At 39.0% G+C, this 17,734-nt stretch overlaps 1 protein-coding gene across 7 annotated transcripts in view; it reads left to right on the forward strand.

Annotated features, from left to right (window-relative positions):
* Nucleotides 1-17,734, forward strand: part of Abi3bp (ABI family member 3 binding protein) — a 217,080-nt gene that overhangs the window by 174,063 nt on the left and 25,283 nt on the right. For 4 of the 7 annotated variants that reach the window (XM_085832338.1, XM_085832334.1, XM_085832335.1 and 1 more), the window contains 7 exons: nucleotides 1,104-1,178; nucleotides 4,504-4,563; nucleotides 5,114-5,161; nucleotides 5,944-6,024; nucleotides 7,792-7,869; nucleotides 11,203-11,268; nucleotides 14,101-14,175. In XM_085832338.1, the coding sequence (XP_085688464.1) occupies nucleotides 1,104-1,178; nucleotides 4,504-4,563; nucleotides 5,114-5,161; nucleotides 5,944-6,024; nucleotides 7,792-7,869; nucleotides 11,203-11,268; nucleotides 14,101-14,175 (483 nt within the window). The remainder of the gene's footprint in view (nucleotides 1-1,103; nucleotides 1,179-4,503; nucleotides 4,564-5,113; nucleotides 5,162-5,943; nucleotides 6,025-7,791; nucleotides 7,870-11,202; nucleotides 11,269-14,100; nucleotides 14,176-17,734) is intronic. The other 3 variants (XM_085832336.1, XM_021184507.2, XM_085832337.1) reach the window with 1 other exon arrangement.

The raw sequence follows: 17,734 nt of genomic DNA on the forward strand, positions 1-17,734 counted from the left end.
GATAGCATAAACTTTAAGAGGCCAACTGCATGAGTGAATAATCTGTACGTCTAATCAGTTAGCCATATGTCAACTAACACTACTGCTTCTCCCAATACACAACACAGTGTTTACCTGCACCCTTTTTTAGTGTAAAAATTTTTTAATAGGTAGGTTATCTTTCTAGATATTTAGAACCTATCTATGAAATAAATTATATAATTTATATATGTGTTTAGTTCTGTAAGATAAAATAGAAAATTTGGAACAAATAATCACTATTTTATATAAGCCATTACAGCAAAGTTCTTTGCTCTTCAGCCATACTGACCGTAAAATAATTTTATTCTTAGAGATCTTACAACCATCAAACAACCATTTGGTCATTATAACAATCAGAATTATGAGTATGACTGATTTTGGAGAAGTAAACGAAAGTATAAAATAGGCTAGAGTGAGCTTCCTTAGTGCCAAATTTATAAAGATTCTGGGGAAGGTGAAGAACCTTTAGGGTAGTACAGTTCTCGCAGCATTCACAGTCCATACTTGGTACTTATACTCACCCTGTAAGACATCATTCATAGTCCATACTTGGTACTTATACTCACCCTGTAAGACAGGGTTTGTTACTTCCAACTCACCCTAAGGAGCAAAGTAAAACCTGGCCCAAGCGACTCGGGTATCAAAAGCCTGGATCTGGGCACAGTCATTGTGTCTGACCCTTAGAATCTGCTGCAGGTCTCAGCTCTGGAACTTAATGTGACCCCTGTCATTAGCGCAAGTCAAGCAAGCACATCCAGAAATGACAAGCTTTATATTAATTCCTGTCTCCTTTGACATGAAGATTAAGAAACAAACACACACCACCACTAAAAAACTCTTTATCCTGATGACTTGTCAAACATGATTTCTCAGACTTCATTTTCCAAAAACGAGAAATTTTCACATGTACTCTCTTTATGACATTTGTATTCCTTTTTTTTTTTTTTTGGTCTGTCTCTGTCACTGCTACTGCCTTGTTTTCAATATAGTTCAAGCATATTCCGTGCCAGGCCTGCTGTGTTAGCATGACTAAGAAACGAGGAATCCCAATGGCTCACATGACCTGAGTTTCTCTCTTTCAGTTCCTAAGGTACCTCTGCATACGACTTCAAAGCCAAAACTGCCACCAAGTCCTGAAGTGGCAGACACTACATCTGGTAAATATCTTTTGCTGTGTTTAAGCTGAATTGTGCCGTGTTGTCCCACACACATGCACTGAAAAGCAAGGGCTGAGGCATGTGAGATTAATTCAATTGTACCTCTATTGTACAGTCTGGTGGTTTTTATATTTATTGGTGCCTCAAGAATTCTAGTTTCACATTATTACACTAAGAAGGTAGAGAGGATTATGCCAAGGACGGAATTTTTTTCCTTAGAACCAAAGATTGTTGTTTGTTTTATGGTTGGTGAGTTTTGTTAGGGTTGTTGGATTTGAATAATTTTATAGGGGAATGACCTTATTGGAAGAGAAGCATGAACTAATGAGAAAACTATAGGATAAAATGGCTCAGTATATCTCAGTAGTAGAGTATTTGGCTGATATGCCCATAGACTTAGGTTCAGCCCCCAAGACTGACAAAAAAAGCTACATACTTTTATCTGGTTGTGATACGATCTCAGTACTTGGGAGCTGTAGTCAAAAGGATCAGAAATTCTTTTTTTTTTTTTGGTTTTTCGAGACAGGGTTTCTCTGTATAGCCCTGGCTGTCATGGAACTCACTTTGTAGACCAGGCTGGCCTCGAACTCAGAAATCTGCCTGCCTCTGCCTCCCGAGTGCTGGGATTAAAGGCGTGCGCTACCACGCCCGGCCTCCAGGATCAGAAATTCTAAGTCAGCCTCAGCTACATGGCAAGTTTGGGACCAGCCTGGGCTACATGGAACCCTATGTCAAAAACTAACTAGGATAGGACTAAATAATGAAAGCTAACATGCATTAGAGGAGATGGAAAGGGGCAGACCAATAGCACAAGGAAAGCAGAGGTAGGGGTGGGACATTGGGTCCCTCTCACACTCGCAGTAAGGAAAAGCCCACATAGTCTACATATTTCATGTTTCTAAGGGAAGCGATCTGGCTGCATCCCCTGGGTGGGGTAAACACTCTTAACAGGCCATATTATACCAGTTTTCTCCAATAGTGTTTTGATTTTACCACTGAACTCCAGTGACACATTCATGTATGTGCATTTTACAATTGTCCCCACTTGACACTTTCTACTCAGAAAGTGTATAAAAAGTGTAACTTTTTATAGTTAACTTTTCTTTAGAATGACCCAGTTTACCTAAGAAGGTGGTTGATATAATTGATCGGACAGTTGATATTAATGATATAAATTGGTTAATTTAATTACATAATGATACACTAATGATAAATACAAAGAAATCAAAAATGCGTTCTCAAACAAATTATCATCATCATTTATATTGATGAGATGCCCTCAGCGTGGAGGACATGTTTTAGGGATTCTAACCATGTTGGATTTGATATGCAGATGAAAGCCTCAGCGGGGAGAAAGTCTGACTTGCTTAGAACAGCAGAGGATCAAGTAGGGAACAGGATTCATAGGCCTTTGCTGGGATTCACTCAGCTGCTTTCTGCCCCACTGGTTTCACCTGCACTAGAGAGTTTGCTCTGCAGTTTATGAAATCACCACTTCATGCTAACAAGGGAGGTGCCAGCATTAGCAGCTGGAATCCACATTAACCTCTTGCAAACTCTGCAGGGAGCTGAAGCAGCAGCCACTGATGTGTTTAGAGTATTGCTGGTCTGTGAGTAGCACATCTTTCCTCCCTTAATCCCAGCTCTTCCACGTCCAGCCCGGAACTGTCATCAATAGACATCTATGAACAGCAGCATTCTTTTTAGCATCTTTATGGCCTTTGCAGAGCTAAATCAAAGCACCTTTCCCTTCAGCCTCCAAGTAAACGTTTAGTTTGATTTAAAGTTGGAAATGAATTCCCCAAAACACCAAGTGGAAAGGGCAAGAGTTTGGTATTGGGGTGGATTTTCTTCAAATTTATGAATTACTGATCTTTTCCTATATTACATAAATAAATAAAAATATGAGACTTTTAAATTCCTCTGGAATTTTTTTTTTCTTTAAGCTTATGAGCACTCTGATCAGGCTGGCCTGGAACTCATAGAGATCTTGTTGCCTCTGCCTCCCAGATGCTGGCATTAAAGGCGTGTGCCACCATGCCTAGTTTGAGTAAAGTCTTTATTCTACTAGTCATGTTCAAAATTCCAGAACTGTAATTGACTGCTGTAAATTCTAGAGTAAAAACCAATGCGGCATATGGATGAAACCATCCCTCTTTCCCCAATCAAAACAAAGTCCATTCTAGACAACCTAAATTAGGTTGTGCTCAGCTGCCTCAAGGTGTGAAGGTTGCTTCATCATCATTGTGAGGCAGAGCTCCTGCCTAAATCTTAATTTTTAAAGCTTCCAGCAGGATGCAAGGAAATCACACTAACAAAAGAGATGCTGGTGTCTTGCAAATCCTCAGTGTGAAAGGAAAGCTTTGCATTAAGAAAGTAGGCCTAGGCAGGACCTCACTATAGGTGCACCATGCCCTAAGGTTTTGGCTTGGCGATCTGATATGAGCAACAGGATACCACTCTGGTATTTTCCCCCAGTTAAAAAAAAAACAAACAGAAAAACAAAAAACAAAACCAAACAAATAAACCAGTCAGTGAGCTATCTATTTCATTTTGTTAACAAAGAGCACAAGCATTCAAACTTTATTGTGTTTCTACTATAAGCTGGTTTATTGTTTAACTAAATTATCTTAATATTCTCAAATGTTAGGTATGTATAACACCCAACACACAAGAAGCCATGCCATTAAGCAAGGCAGAAGTTGGTAGTAGTGTGGGTTTGTCTAGCATTTATTCTGTACTGATCACAATCATGGGATTCACACACAGCTACTTCTAGGGGCTAGCCAGCTCCGTTGCCTTTATTTTCTTTCCACAGTAATTTTTCAGGGTCACTTGCAATGAAGTTTTGTTCCCCCCCTCCTCTTAGGTACTCGAGATTTTGGTCTCTTGTCTTAGTCTGAGGACCATTTATCTGATTTAATGTATTTTCTACTGCTCTCTGAATTTTAATGAGTGTCAAATGGCAGCTACCACTTGAGCTCAAAAATTTTCTTGAAAGTCTTGAAAACAACAACCTTAAGGGGAAACTAATTCCCTGTGTCTAGATTATCCATTTTCTTTTCTTTCTGTTTTTCTTCTCTCTCTCCCCACCCCCACCCCCTGTTTTGTTTAAGTGCAGCTTCAGCATCAACTATGACCAACTTACATGTGTTCACTGTAACCAGACCCTTCTTCAGGAAGGCGTAGTCTCCATTTTGAAAGAATGGTCATTCTTTCAAGGCTTTGCTCTTTTGCCTTTGCATCCTTCTTGCTTTAGGGATTTACACCTAAAGATTATGTTCACTCCAGTAGTATGCAGTGTTTTATAATATTTTTCTTTCAGTTCCAAAAGATGAACGACTTTCCCTTAAACCAGATCCAGAGGTCACTCACAGTGAAACTGGTAAAAAAAAAAAAAAAAAAAAAACAAAACATTTTATTTTCCTAGTTAGAGTATATATTTATGTTTTAAAAATCCTGTTGTAAATATATAAATAAAAGGGATATGATACAGAAAAGTATGGCTATGAAATATGTTTCTATGTAGGAAGTTCGGCCATATAATCCTATTTAAAGTTTTTTTCCTGATTAAATATATGAAGATTAACATAATAGGTTTTACTTGTTTTGGAAATGTTTTTACTGAAGAGGAGATCATGTTGAAATTATACAACTCATTTATTAGCTGAGATAACTGTTTTACACTTTTTTGTGTACTTTGTTTTGTTTTTAGTAAAAACTAAATGGTTGCCTGTTGATTCATGTTTTCCTCAAGTGATGAATGACTGGTGAATGAAATAAAGATTTAGCTAAGTTCCTTGACTCCAGTAGCGCTTTCTCATATTTATTATGATTCCTAAGGGATACTCAAGTGTTTAAGTAACTCTATCTATCTATGCTTTGACTGTGTAGCAGTTCTCACAAGTATTTCTTTGGTTTACTTTTTGGCATAGTTCTGCCTCCTGTCACCTTTAGAGTTGAGCCACCAAAGACAACAATAGGTAATGTTTTTCTCATATTAACCAACCAGCTTACTTACATTTTCTGATACCATCAAGATTGCAGGTCTTTCTCAAATGATTGCTAATTGAAAAGTCACTGCTTCTCTGTTCACTTCCTGATGGCATTCTCCCAGTGGCTACCGTTTCCAATAAAGAGAAGCATGGTTTCCATACTGAAAGGTTTTGCTTTGGAGACCAGCCCAGGAAGGCTCATTACCAAGCTTGCCCATATCTACCTCACTTATCTCTATGATTCCACTTTCCCTGTTCCCCATCTAGTTAATAACTCCTGCTGGTTTAATGGCTCTCAGCTGTGATGCTGCAACACAGTAGCATACATCAAAGCATGACAGACTGATGCAAGAAGTTTAATATTGGTCAAAATGTAAAAGCTGCCAGTGATGTGCTTGTTAGAGTAGACTCAAAAGGCTTATCCCAACAGTTTTGTAATCCGTTTGGCTTTGAGGTGAATGGTTGAGAGACAGAGCTACAATCAGAAAACCAGGAAGGTGTCCTAACCACATTCTATCTTGGCCAGGTCTCCCTTACAGAGGGAAACCAGAATGTTATTTATTATGCCTCCTGGTAGAAAACAGTTAAGAATCATTAAGCTAGCATTCCATGGTCTTTTTCCTGAGAGTCCTGTGCATGCTAACTTTCTTTACCATTCAGGAGATGTTTTCTCTATTATATTCATATGAAGGTGTCTCCTGCTGTGCAGTTCTGGTTTATTACTGGCCTTGACTTAATAACTTACCAACTTAGTACTTTTTCTTTTGCAGCACCTTTAGAGACACGGGGCATTCCTCTCATACCTGTGATTTCACCAAGACCTAGTCAAGAGGAACTACAAACCGCCATGGGTAAATTGTGTTATTTTGCTCCACAAGGGACTTATCATTTACAGATTGCCCTTCAAGTAACAAGCTCAGTTCACTCAACTTTTACATTGTGTGACTTCCCATTCAAGAAGAATGTCTGCAAGCATCTCGGCAGTCAAGCTCCAAGTACAGTCAGTTCTCCTGAATGCAAACTACTTTGTAAATAATTGTATAGGAAGTGCTCCGGTGTTTCCCTCAAATGGTACAACAAGCAATTACTTGCATAACATTTTCATCTGTTTACACTTCAAGCAATCTAGAGAGGGCTTATGATAATAATAGGACACCCACAGAGCTTATAGGTTGCCTGCAGAAAGATGATGGATCAGACAAGAAAGTGGTTGATATGATCTGTTGCTTTTGAAGAACTCAACATAAATATGGCCACAATTGTGGAAATCATTTGCTGGGTCCTGAGTGAAAATGATGGGGAAGTCACATTGGTTGGCCCTTCAGCCCTTTCCTTCTTGCATCCTGCAGAGGTGGTTTTGTTTTTGTTTTTGTTTTTTGACTCAATGGCTTTATTTTCCTCTCTTTATCCCTTTTTAAGTGAATCCACCATCGTGTGTTTGTGTGTACACGCATGTGTAACTACCTGATCATATATGTATTTATTTAAATTTTTTAAAGATGTACTTATTATATCTAAATACACTGTAGCTGTCTTCAGACACACAAGAAGAGGGCATCAGATCTCATTATAGATGATTGTGAGCCATGTGGTTGCTGGGATTTGATCTCAGGACCTTTGGAAGAGCAGTCAGTGCTCTTAACTGCTGAGCCATCTCTCCAGCCCCTGATTATATATCGAAATGAAGTTCATTTGGAAGAAAACTTTAAATGGAAGGAGCAAATAAACCCTAATGATTAACAATGCATATCATTTTAGCCTATGTCTGCAAAGTCATGAAATGGTAAAGTTAAAAGTACTTCATAAAATTAACACTAAATACACTAATACTCTAATTTCCACTCCCTGTCTTGTTTTGTTTTACTTTTTAAATGCCTCTTCATTGACTGAAGAAAGAACCATCACCTCACACCCATCACAAATCTCTTCCCAGAAATTCAATCATGAGAATAAACTGGGGCAGGCAAAAAAGAGGGCAATCCTACTACCTAACCAGCAATTTCCTTGAATTTTAAGGTAGCAGAATAAGCAATATCATGTACCTTGTCACTATGATGTAATGATTTCAGGATAACATGAAGGTGGGACTTATTTTGCCAAGAACAGCATGTCTGAATATCAGGACACATACATTTCTATTTTGACACATAGAAAACAAAAGGATATTTCTTCTTCTACAATTGAACATCTCTCCATGTGTTCTATTTATTTTCTCTATATAAATTGTAGAGTAGGGAAGAGACAAAAAACCTAATACATTTAAGGTATTTTCAAGGATATTATCAGGTACATCCAAGGATAGCAACTACATAAAACAGCTACCTCGGCCCTTTCACTCAGTAGCAGGGCACTTGCCTGGGGTTCAGTCCCCAGGGCTGTAACACCAAAAAGCAAAGCAAAAGGATTCTGAACTCAAAGATGCCTTGGAAGTCCTTGTGATAATCACTAAAACAGTAATATACAACAGCAAAGCCAAGTCATTAACATATGCATTCACTTTAGGTTACTATAAAGGATGGAGATCTGAGTGATGTGTTATTTTTTGCTTTGCCCTTGTTCTGTTCGTGAAGATGGCTGTTTAAAGCACAGCATCCTACTGTTGTTTTTTTTTTCCCTAGAAGAAACAGACCAGTCTACCCAAGAGCTCTTCACAACTAAGATTCCACGAACAACTGAAATGGCAAAGACAACTCAGGGTAATGCTGGTTCTCCTCTCTTGGAGGGAAATTTTTCCTTATTTTCCTTTGATCAAGAAATTTTGCTTTCAGATATTTCCTCACTGGAGTGAACTACTCGATTGATTTCATATTAATGATGAAAGGTCTTGGGTAAATTGAGTGCCATTTTGAGTACACAGCTTTTTTGGTTGTTGCTTCAGATGTATTGTTGGATATAGGATGCTGATTTTTAAAGTCCCTAGGGCTTCGGGGATATTTGTTTGTTTACCTTGCTGAACCTTCATGAGCCTGATTGTCATATCTGACAAATAAGGCAGGCCTTCTCCATCTTCCTACTTTGCTTTCCCTTCTCAAGCCCTCTTTGCCAGCTTCATCCACTGACGACACACAGTCAGCTCTGTATGGCTACAACCCTCCCTGGCTTTGGTATTTTCTTCTCTTTTTGAAAACCAGGTTACTGTCTAGAATGGCAGTAGCATCCTGGTGCTAAAATGATGTACCTCTTCAACAAAATGATCTGAGCAGGGTTGTACAATAATTTTTTGCTCTATAATTTTTTCTTGTATCCAGGTCCAGATAGCTCTTAATTTGAGGCTTTGCTCTGTTATTCTAGGGTTTATGCTTCCCTGGTTTTGTCTCAAAAGTTCTGTTTAGGTTCACTTAGGGTACAGTTGCATGGAATTTCTAATAATAATTAGGAAGCCATCTTCAGGGAAAAGAGGAGTACCCATAAACGGGTGCCTTCCAATAACCCTGATTAGAAATAGAGAGGGGCAACTTTGATGAAGACAAGCTATGTGTTATCAGGACCCTCTTGATAAGCTGTGCCTGAGCTCTGAGGCCCTTCAGGTCCATCTGGGACATTGGGGCTGGTTTAATGCTATTCCTCAGATAGCCCAGAGCAACGGAGAGACTAGAGGCAGAAAAATCATTCCTTCCGATGCTGTGCTCTAACCGCGTGAATACCACTGATGCTCGAGACTGTGCCATTGCACACCCTCAGCAGCGGTTCTCCTTGGGCCACAACAGAACTGGCTACGAGATGCACCTACATAGTTTCTCTGTGGCAACCTTGCTTTCCACTTCTAGAGACAATGGCCACACAAAAAATGCTCCATCTTAAGCTCATTTCTCTCTACCTTCCACTTTTGTTTCTCCATGTATTTATTTTGTCTGCACATGGGGCTAATAAGAGGGTATCTGTGGCCATGCCATGGCATGTGTATGGAGGTCAGAGGGTGTCTTGATGGAATCGACCCTGGTCCTCTCATCGCATCGCTAGGATTCTGGGGATTCAGCTTGCCAGGTGTGGCGACAAGCGTTTTTACACAGTGAGTCATCTCTATGTACCAAGCTTTCTGCTTCAATACACTGCAGCAATGTGTATTGAAGATGCCCAAAGGCATCTTAGGAAGTCATGATTATTTGACTTTGAGCTCTTGATCTTGTCTCCATTGGAACGAGGCAGAACTCCTATCATCACTGTGTATTTATTTCTGATGTTGTTTTAAATACTTTATTTTTAATACTTATAGAGGTTAAAAAAAAAGATATGAAATATTTTTAATTTTTGTTTTACTGGCCACCACGCAAAAATTCATGGCATGCTGTTTACATGATTACAAAGTCAGAAAACTCCATCATCTTCCTTTTTATGTGTAAAGAAGTTAGAGCGGTTTTCTGGAGGCCATGTGCTGTCGGGTGCTGAGCTGTCTGAGTGCCTCAGCCTAAAGTTCAATTTTATTCCAGCTCTTTAAGTTCTTCCTAGAAAAACCAGAACAAACACTCTCATGTCCTGGTGTTGAAGTAATGGCAGCACACGGCTGGGTATTACTGCACCCTGCTCTGATCTCCTTCCTGTGCGAAGTTGGGAGATTTGGACGTTGTCTATGACAAGGAAAATAAGAAACCAGAATCCTTTTATTTCTCTCTCAGCAAAAGCAATCAAATACTCAAAGGGATTTACACGAAAAGCAGAACTGGGTTAAAACAACTGGCACTTTCTCAAAGTAAAATCAAAGGGAACCGTTTGCAAATCACCATGAGGCATTTTTGGCTCTGTGGGCATTAGGCTTTGTGTTCGCTGTGGTTAATACCCTTGGGATGGCCCCAGAGAGGCCTCTGGAAGATCTCAGTCTGCCTCTGTTGTTGGCCTGTTGTATGGCAAAATCCTGCTCATCAAAGCCTTCACGCTGGAAGCGTCTAAGCCACAGCTACGGCATGAGCTATTTTACAGGTGGTATTTTTTTTTTAAAGCCCGCCAGGCAAAACATTACTGATTTATGGTTAATAAATATCCACTCATGATGTGTTCAAAACCATTAAATGATGTAACATTTGTATAGCTTACAAGAAAAACTTTTTTTTTTATCCTGTCTATAGCTAAAGTATTACCAAGAGACTTGGTGGCAGGAATACATGTGTGGTCTGCAGTGCACTATCAGCAGTCCATAGACTCCAGGAGCAGCACATGCATTAAGTCCTTAGGGCACACAAATAGTTCTTTATCTTCCCCCGATTTGCCTGCAAGGGTCACTACCTCTTCATTCAGCAAGGCTCCGTTTCCACTCCTTCACGGGCAGGCGCTGTGTACCAGGAGGTAGCAAGTTAGTTTTAGGATCCCTTGATCACTTTTCCTTGACAGGTGGGACAATGAGTATGTTTTCTTTCATACCTCTGTACGGCAATCACAGACAGTGAATATTTATTAATTTCAGAGTTCATAAGCAAAGACACAGATAAGGACTGCATGATGTTATTAATTTTCTTAGCCATCTAAGTCTCCTTTCTTTATATTTCTCCTTTTATCCCTTAAGATTGCTTTCTTTGTAAAAGTAATGTTCCATGGGATAGTAGTTCCTTATTGAGAATGCTGGCTGGCTGGGTAGGTGGCTGGCTGGGTAGGTGGCTGGCTGGGTAGGTGGCTGGCTGGGTAGGTGGCTGGCTGGGTAGGTGGCTGGCTGGGTAGGTGGCTGGCTGGGTAGGTGGCTGGCTGGATTGATGGATGTATAGGTAGATGGATGGATGGGTTATTATGTATTTATCATGTTAAGCAACCACCTGATAAAATTAATACTTTTGGCAACCATATACTAAATGATTGATTCTTAATATTACAAATGACCTACCTCATTCTGTGTACTTTTGCCTTCCAGCCACGGGTATTTTCATTTGTTTTCTATCCCTTTTGCATGATCTAGGTGATAAGTAATTGGCAATTTCAGAATGTTCTTTCTATTTCTATGGGAAGTTTCCTCCTTATTGGTCCCTAGGTAACTAAGGTCAATTGGCTGGCCTTTCACGTACTAATTATTGGGTATACTCATCTATAAACTCTGTCTTCTATTTCAGCACCACACAGATTGCATACAGCTCCTGTGAGGCCCAGAATACCTGACAGGCCACATGGCAAGCCTGGTAAGAAAGCTTTTCTCTGATCTTTCTCATCATCTTTCTCTGATGACCTATGCAATCAGTAGCCTGGGAAAGCTACAGAGGACAAAAATGCAGATTTCCCAAAGGTGGAAGTGTTGAGAGAGAAGGAATCTGGGTCATCTACCATTACGTTGAAATAAAAGGAACACGGACATTCTGGTCCTTGTGGATACTTGAAGGGCTTAGTTCACTAATGTGATAAGACTTAAAGGTTTGTTTTTTTTTTAAATGGATGTTAATTAAGATTCAGAGACCTCTGTGGAACTGAACAAGTATTTTGGTGAGGCTTATTCATAAGTTGCACACACCTTAAAATTTTGTGACAATTTCAAATGTGTTTTTTCTTGCCTCAGAAAACAAATGGCCTCATTCTAGTCAGAGAGGGTTTTCAGTGTCAAAGAGAATAGTTTTACTTGGTATCCTTTGTCTTCAAAAGAAACACCTCTCATCTCTAAAAGGATAAAAAAACATGATTTATCTTGGAGCCAAAATTTTCAGTGACCATAGCCCAGGAAAATACATTCCAGTCTTCTTTGTTGGAATATCATGTGTGTCAAGTAGTTTCATGCATGTTTTTTAGTCCCAGAACAAAGAAAGTTGTAAAGTGGGACATTTTAAAACAAACTAGTAGGCACATCTGAGGGGCCAACTAGAGTACAGGAAGCTGGGGAATCTCTCTTACAAGTCTCAGATGCTACCTGGTGGTGACATTCTTCACTTGTGGGTTGGTGGAAGCTCGTAGCCTTCTTAGCTAATGCGCCCCTAAAGATTTATCTGTTAGTTATAGCATACACAGAAGGTAGACTAGGATTGGCTATTTAGGAGGCTAATGGTAGCTTGAAATTATTCAAGCTCTGGACCTGCATTATTCCAACCTCTCCACATCATGGTAGTTTGTATCAGCTAATCACTCTTGCTGACACAGATTCCTTTCAGGAATTCTTGTCCACAATTCAAAGGATACACATATTTATAAACAACAAAAGTATAGTTCTGTATTGAGAGAGAGAGACGTCATACGAACCAATTCAGAGAGGGATTGTAACTCTATCCTTTTGGGAATTTAAGGCAATGCTAATTGCTCGGTGTAGGTTGCTCTTGTGCTATGGCACCAGCATCTCAGCACCAGCTAAGGCCTTTCTGCTCTTTCTTGTCCTTTTCCATTGCGATTCTAGCTATTCTCAAGGTCCTGACTGAAACAAGCCATTCACAAAGGTGTGATCTTTGTGAATGTACCTCCAGGTATGTTAGGGAAACGAAACAGCATTCTTATATTCTTTGAATATCATATATGTAATATTCAATATATAATGTAAGTATGTACGCATACACATATTTGAAAGTGGACTCATCTAAGGGTGCAGGAATGGTTTCTTTTTCTTATACTAAAGAATAAAAAGGCACAAGAGCAAGGTCTCATCTCTCAACCAGATCCTGTTGAAAGTAGATGCCCAAAGACAACCAACTACACATTGGCAGAGTCCTGGTATAGGAAGGAGACCCAGAGCTGGAATTGGAGTGGTGTGTGTGTGTGTGTCTGTGTGTGTGTGTGTGTGTTTAATGAGTGGTCTTTCTCTCTGGGAATTGACTGATTTGGGCTGTCCCAGGTTGTTGGATGATCTGGACAAAGAAAGGGAAGTAGATTATTTCCCTCCGCATTAGTGCTCCCCAATAGTTTCTTGGAGTGAAGAGGAAGTTCAGCTCCCATCAAGTGTTTGTCTTGGGGAGGAAGAAGCAGGAAGTTAGCTATCTTAAATGTCTATGTGGAAACAGATTAATCTTCCTAGGGTTTTTGTCCTTTGCCTGCCTGCTGGGAATCTGCTGTCTCCTAGTCTATCATATAGAGAGCTAATATTTTGGTTATAATCTCTAACTCCTAAAGGTAGTTAGGTAGAAAAATCTATTACAAGAAGGTATTTCTACGTGACTTTGTGTTACAAAAATCAAGGAATCTTTCATATGTGACTGACTGAACATTTCTGTAGAATACAGAAATAATAATGGTTTACAATGAGTGAGTGCTGACCACGTGCTAGGAGGTCTGTTTGAGGAAACTGAGGTGCTGAGTGGAATCAAAAATAGAATGAAAAAACAGGCAACAGCTAGTGTTTGGTTTTCTAGAGAACAGGACAGAGATATACATGGTAGGATCATGGCTCAGTGCTCAACAGTGGATCAATACAAAGACTACTGTAATTAAAAAGTCCACAAAAGGATCACCAATTTACGAGTGGCCTTGACATTAAATACATTTCAGGTCTCAGTTTTCACTTGGTAAAATGTAGTCCTGATATTCCTTCAATTCTGTTTTGGAATGTGTCTTATATCATCTCTCTAGCTGCATATGTAGCAGAAGATGGCCTAGTCGGCCATCATTGGGAAGAGAGGCCCCTTGGTCTTGCAAACTTTATATGCCCCAGTACAGGGGAATGCCAGGGCCAAGAAATGGGAGTGGGTAGGTAGGGGACTTTAGGGATAGCATTTGAAATGTAAATAAAGAAAATATCTAATAAAAAAATAAAAAATATTTTACACTCAGAATTAGAAATTCCCTTGCTACTTGCCTTTTTTTTTAAAGAAAAGATCCTGAAACCCAGTGACCACCCCAGTATAATTCAGATTTTCATTATTACTTATGAAAGTTTATGACTAGAGTGTGGTGTCTATATTCTATATTCTGGATCATGTATTCTTCTGTATGTGAGCTGTCATTACTTTATTGCCTAGCTAAATGATTTTCAGTTCTGTGAAAAGTTTTGTTTTCCTTGGCTGCAAACTTTTAATACTGAATATCGAATCCCTACTTTGTTGTAGCTCTGAACAAAACAACTACAAGGCCTGATAAAACCAAACCCAGAGGGACGTCCCATAAAAACGGAGTAGGAACAGGTAATAATCACAAGTGTATTTTTCTTTGGTTGTATCAAAATTAAATGTTGCCCATCTCATATAATTTTCTTAAATTCACACATCAATTCCTTTTTGTATATATTTTGGAAAATATTTGTAAAATTAGAATTTAAAGTTTCAACTCATTTCAAAAATCAACTTCAAATATCCCTAAAAATGTTGGAAAAGAATTTTTTACTTTTCTAAACCTAGCCTACTAAATTAGCTATCATATATAGTCTTGTTTCTCAAAAATAATTCTAGTTAAATATTAATTATAGAATGAAAATAGTAAAAATACTTGTTTTTCCATTATTCCAAACGACTTTCTATGCACAAGTCAGTCTTCATGGTTACTTGGTTTTCCATTTTATCATCTCCCACAGAAGCCATCACAACATCTGAAGGGCCTCTATCTGTTAACAGTGTGCAGTGTGGAATATAAGTTACAAGAAGCAGACTTAATTCAACACAGTTAACAACTGGTCGCTATGGCTGTAGTCCTATTAAAGTTTATAAACCATTCTGATCAAATGAAACAGTCCTAACTTCCTTAGAGCTATAGGAATGGGCCTAATAAAACTTCAAATGCCAACCTATCTATTCCATGGGCAAATGGAACTGCTGTGTTCCCTTGAGATATTTTAATAATATAAATCATGTGTTTACATGTGCAAAATGCTGTTAATAAAATTAGAATGCATTTAATGTATATGCACCATGTTTAATCAACTCCTAGTAAGAAAGAGATATAATGCTTAAAGATAGTCTAAAAATGATTTATATTCATTTAGAATGTGTTTCCTATACTTGAGGAATATGGTATCTGGAATTCTGAAAATTTAATTATTTCTCAGACCAAATGAAAGAGGATTTATAGATTTCTGAGACATTGCAGCACCTATTTGAGCCTATTTGTACCAATTTCTTCCCACCTGGAAGTGGGAACTGCATAATTTCTCAGATTGGCATAGATTATCTGGCTCTATCAAGAGCTATCTTCTCTCAGATCTCCTTGGGAGTAATTTAAATACCCAGGTTTAATATTCAAATGATTCTCTGCAGGTCACACAAGTAAAAATAGAAATTAGGTATTCACAGAGCAAATAACAACAAAAATGAAAGTTTCTATGACCCTATTTGAGAGCTGTTGCCTCTAACACAATCAAACATGATCTAGGACAATGAGTATCATCCAAAGAGGGCAAGCATATTACTGTTGGTAAGTTCCAGTATGGAGCTTACCAACAGTATGGCTTTGTCTCAAGACCCACTTTTGAACCAATATTTGTCATTATTATCTTGTATATATGTCATCTTTGTAATATCTTACCCAAAATAATTTGCAGAAGACAGGTGCATTTGAGGTATAACTACTGGGAAGAAACTACTGCCAAACACAGGTGAAGCAAATGGGGTACCGTTCCCCATTCCTTGTTTCTCTTCCAATGCCCAACCAAATGTGTTGACTTGTTCTACATTATGTTGTCAGCCTATTGAGAGTGTCTGTTGAGCCATCTTATTCATCTGAGGTAGTAAGGTCAACAGACAGCATCTATCCATCATCATCTTCAGGGTCAGTCTTAGCTAGGTGCTAATTAAATATTTCTTATTTTTTTAACACCATTGTAGATACTTGCTTTGCATTGTGTAGGTTGATATTTATTTACTTCGGGGCTATTTTAATGTTAGAAAGTAGCCTACAGAGGTTAAGGTTTTATAAAACGTATTTATTTGTGTGTGGGGGGTGGGGGTATGTACAGGTACATGTCCCTGTACAAATACAGAAATTAGAAAATCAGAGGACAATCTGCAGAAGTTGGTCCTCTCTTTCTATAATGTGTTTCTAAGATATAGAACTCAGTTACCCATCATGCTAGCCCAAGGCTCATAATTTGGATGGGCCCTTATTCTAGTATTCTGCTTTTTTTTTTTTTTTTTTGATGATTTCCACACATAGACACATGGACGTCACAGTTTAGTTAAAGTGTTCCACACATTAGAAATTTCTAAGTTGAAAAGTGATGAGAAACAGTATAGTTTATTGCCTGAGTCTTTAGAGAAGAGACTTGTCTGACTTTTCTTGGAAGATGACAACTACTGGGCTGGTTAGGTACTCAACCATCACTGTTTTGTTGTTGTTTTTAAGATTGTTTTTAAAAAATTTATTTTATGTATATGAGTACACTGTAACTGTCTTCAGACACACCAGAAAAGGGCATCAGATCCCATTACAGGTGGTTGTGATCCACTGTGTGGTTGCTGGGAATTGAACTTAGGACCGCTGGAAGAGCAGTCACTGCTCTTAACCACTAAGCCATCTCTCCAGCCTCTCAACCATGACAGTTTGAAGGCTCTTTATATGCCAGGCGAAGTAGAATTCTGAAGCAGACTCTGCTACACAGATGATCTCAGACTCCTCTGTCTATCCTAATAGGGAAACCACACTTTATTGCCCCCACGTGGAGTGTGTCTCCTCAGGGTGAGGTATGTGTTTTCCTAGGATGTGGCTAACTCTTCCAGGCTGCTGGATTATTGCTCAAGAACTTTTAGCTAGGTGCTAATATTTGGAGGCAAAAGCACAGAGAACTGTCCTCCATAATATCAACCCTTTTCATCACAGGGGGTAGAGTCACTGATTCATTGAAAATAGATTTCCCCTGATACCATTGGAAATCCAACAAGTTTGTTTGCAAAGGTTTTGTTACTATGGTTAGAAATACCCTGAATCATTATTTCATCTTGGATAAGAAATTGCTAAGTGATGAATTACGTAAATCTGTAGACTTCTGGAAAACTCCCATATGGCAATGGTGGGCCACACTGAGGTTCCAGTCTTGGTGCCTCGAGAGGAAACTGCCCTTTAGCATATATATCCATTAATCCTGTTTAAGGGAAAAGAATCCAGCCCACCGGCAGGGCTAGATTGCCTGATAGGCATTCCACAGGACCCATTCGCTACAGTGTCTTATACTGGCTTCCTTTTAAAAGTTTTCTCCTTCTTATGATTCTGTGCTTCCTTCAACCTTAAATTGCCCATGTTCGCTGGTTTATCAAGCCTAGGGCTTAGTTGCCTGTCTCCAGCTCTCTCGAGTGAGCCCAAGAGCTAATGTTCTCAGGGCCCTTTCCAATGATTCCAATGATAATGGGCTGGATTTGAAGGGCTGATGTACTGCTGACTTGCTGATTTATATCTACTGATATAAATAGACCACCCTTGGGGGTGGCCACATATCAGATAATCCTGCATATCATATATTTACATTAAGATTCATAATAGTAGCTATGAAGTAACAATGAAACAACTTTATGGCTGGGGGTCCCCACAACATGAGGGATTGTATTAAATGGTTGTTCTCAGCATTAGTGAAGCTGAAAATCACTCTGCTCTAATGTAGTCTTCCTTCCAGTTTCTCTCCCTTCTTCTCACCACTTGCTCAGACCCATGTCCCTTCCTCCCTTTTCTCTTTAATCTCCAACTTACCTTTTGCTTCCAGGCATTTGCCTGTACCCATGCTGGGGTTAGTGGATCTGTGTTTGCCCTATAAGGAACTGCTGA

This window comes from Mus caroli, unplaced genomic scaffold (assembly GCF_978045245.1).
Source record: "Mus caroli unplaced genomic scaffold, Mus_caroli_1 scaffold_17, whole genome shotgun sequence".
NCBI lineage: Eukaryota > Metazoa > Chordata > Mammalia > Rodentia > Muridae > Mus > Mus caroli.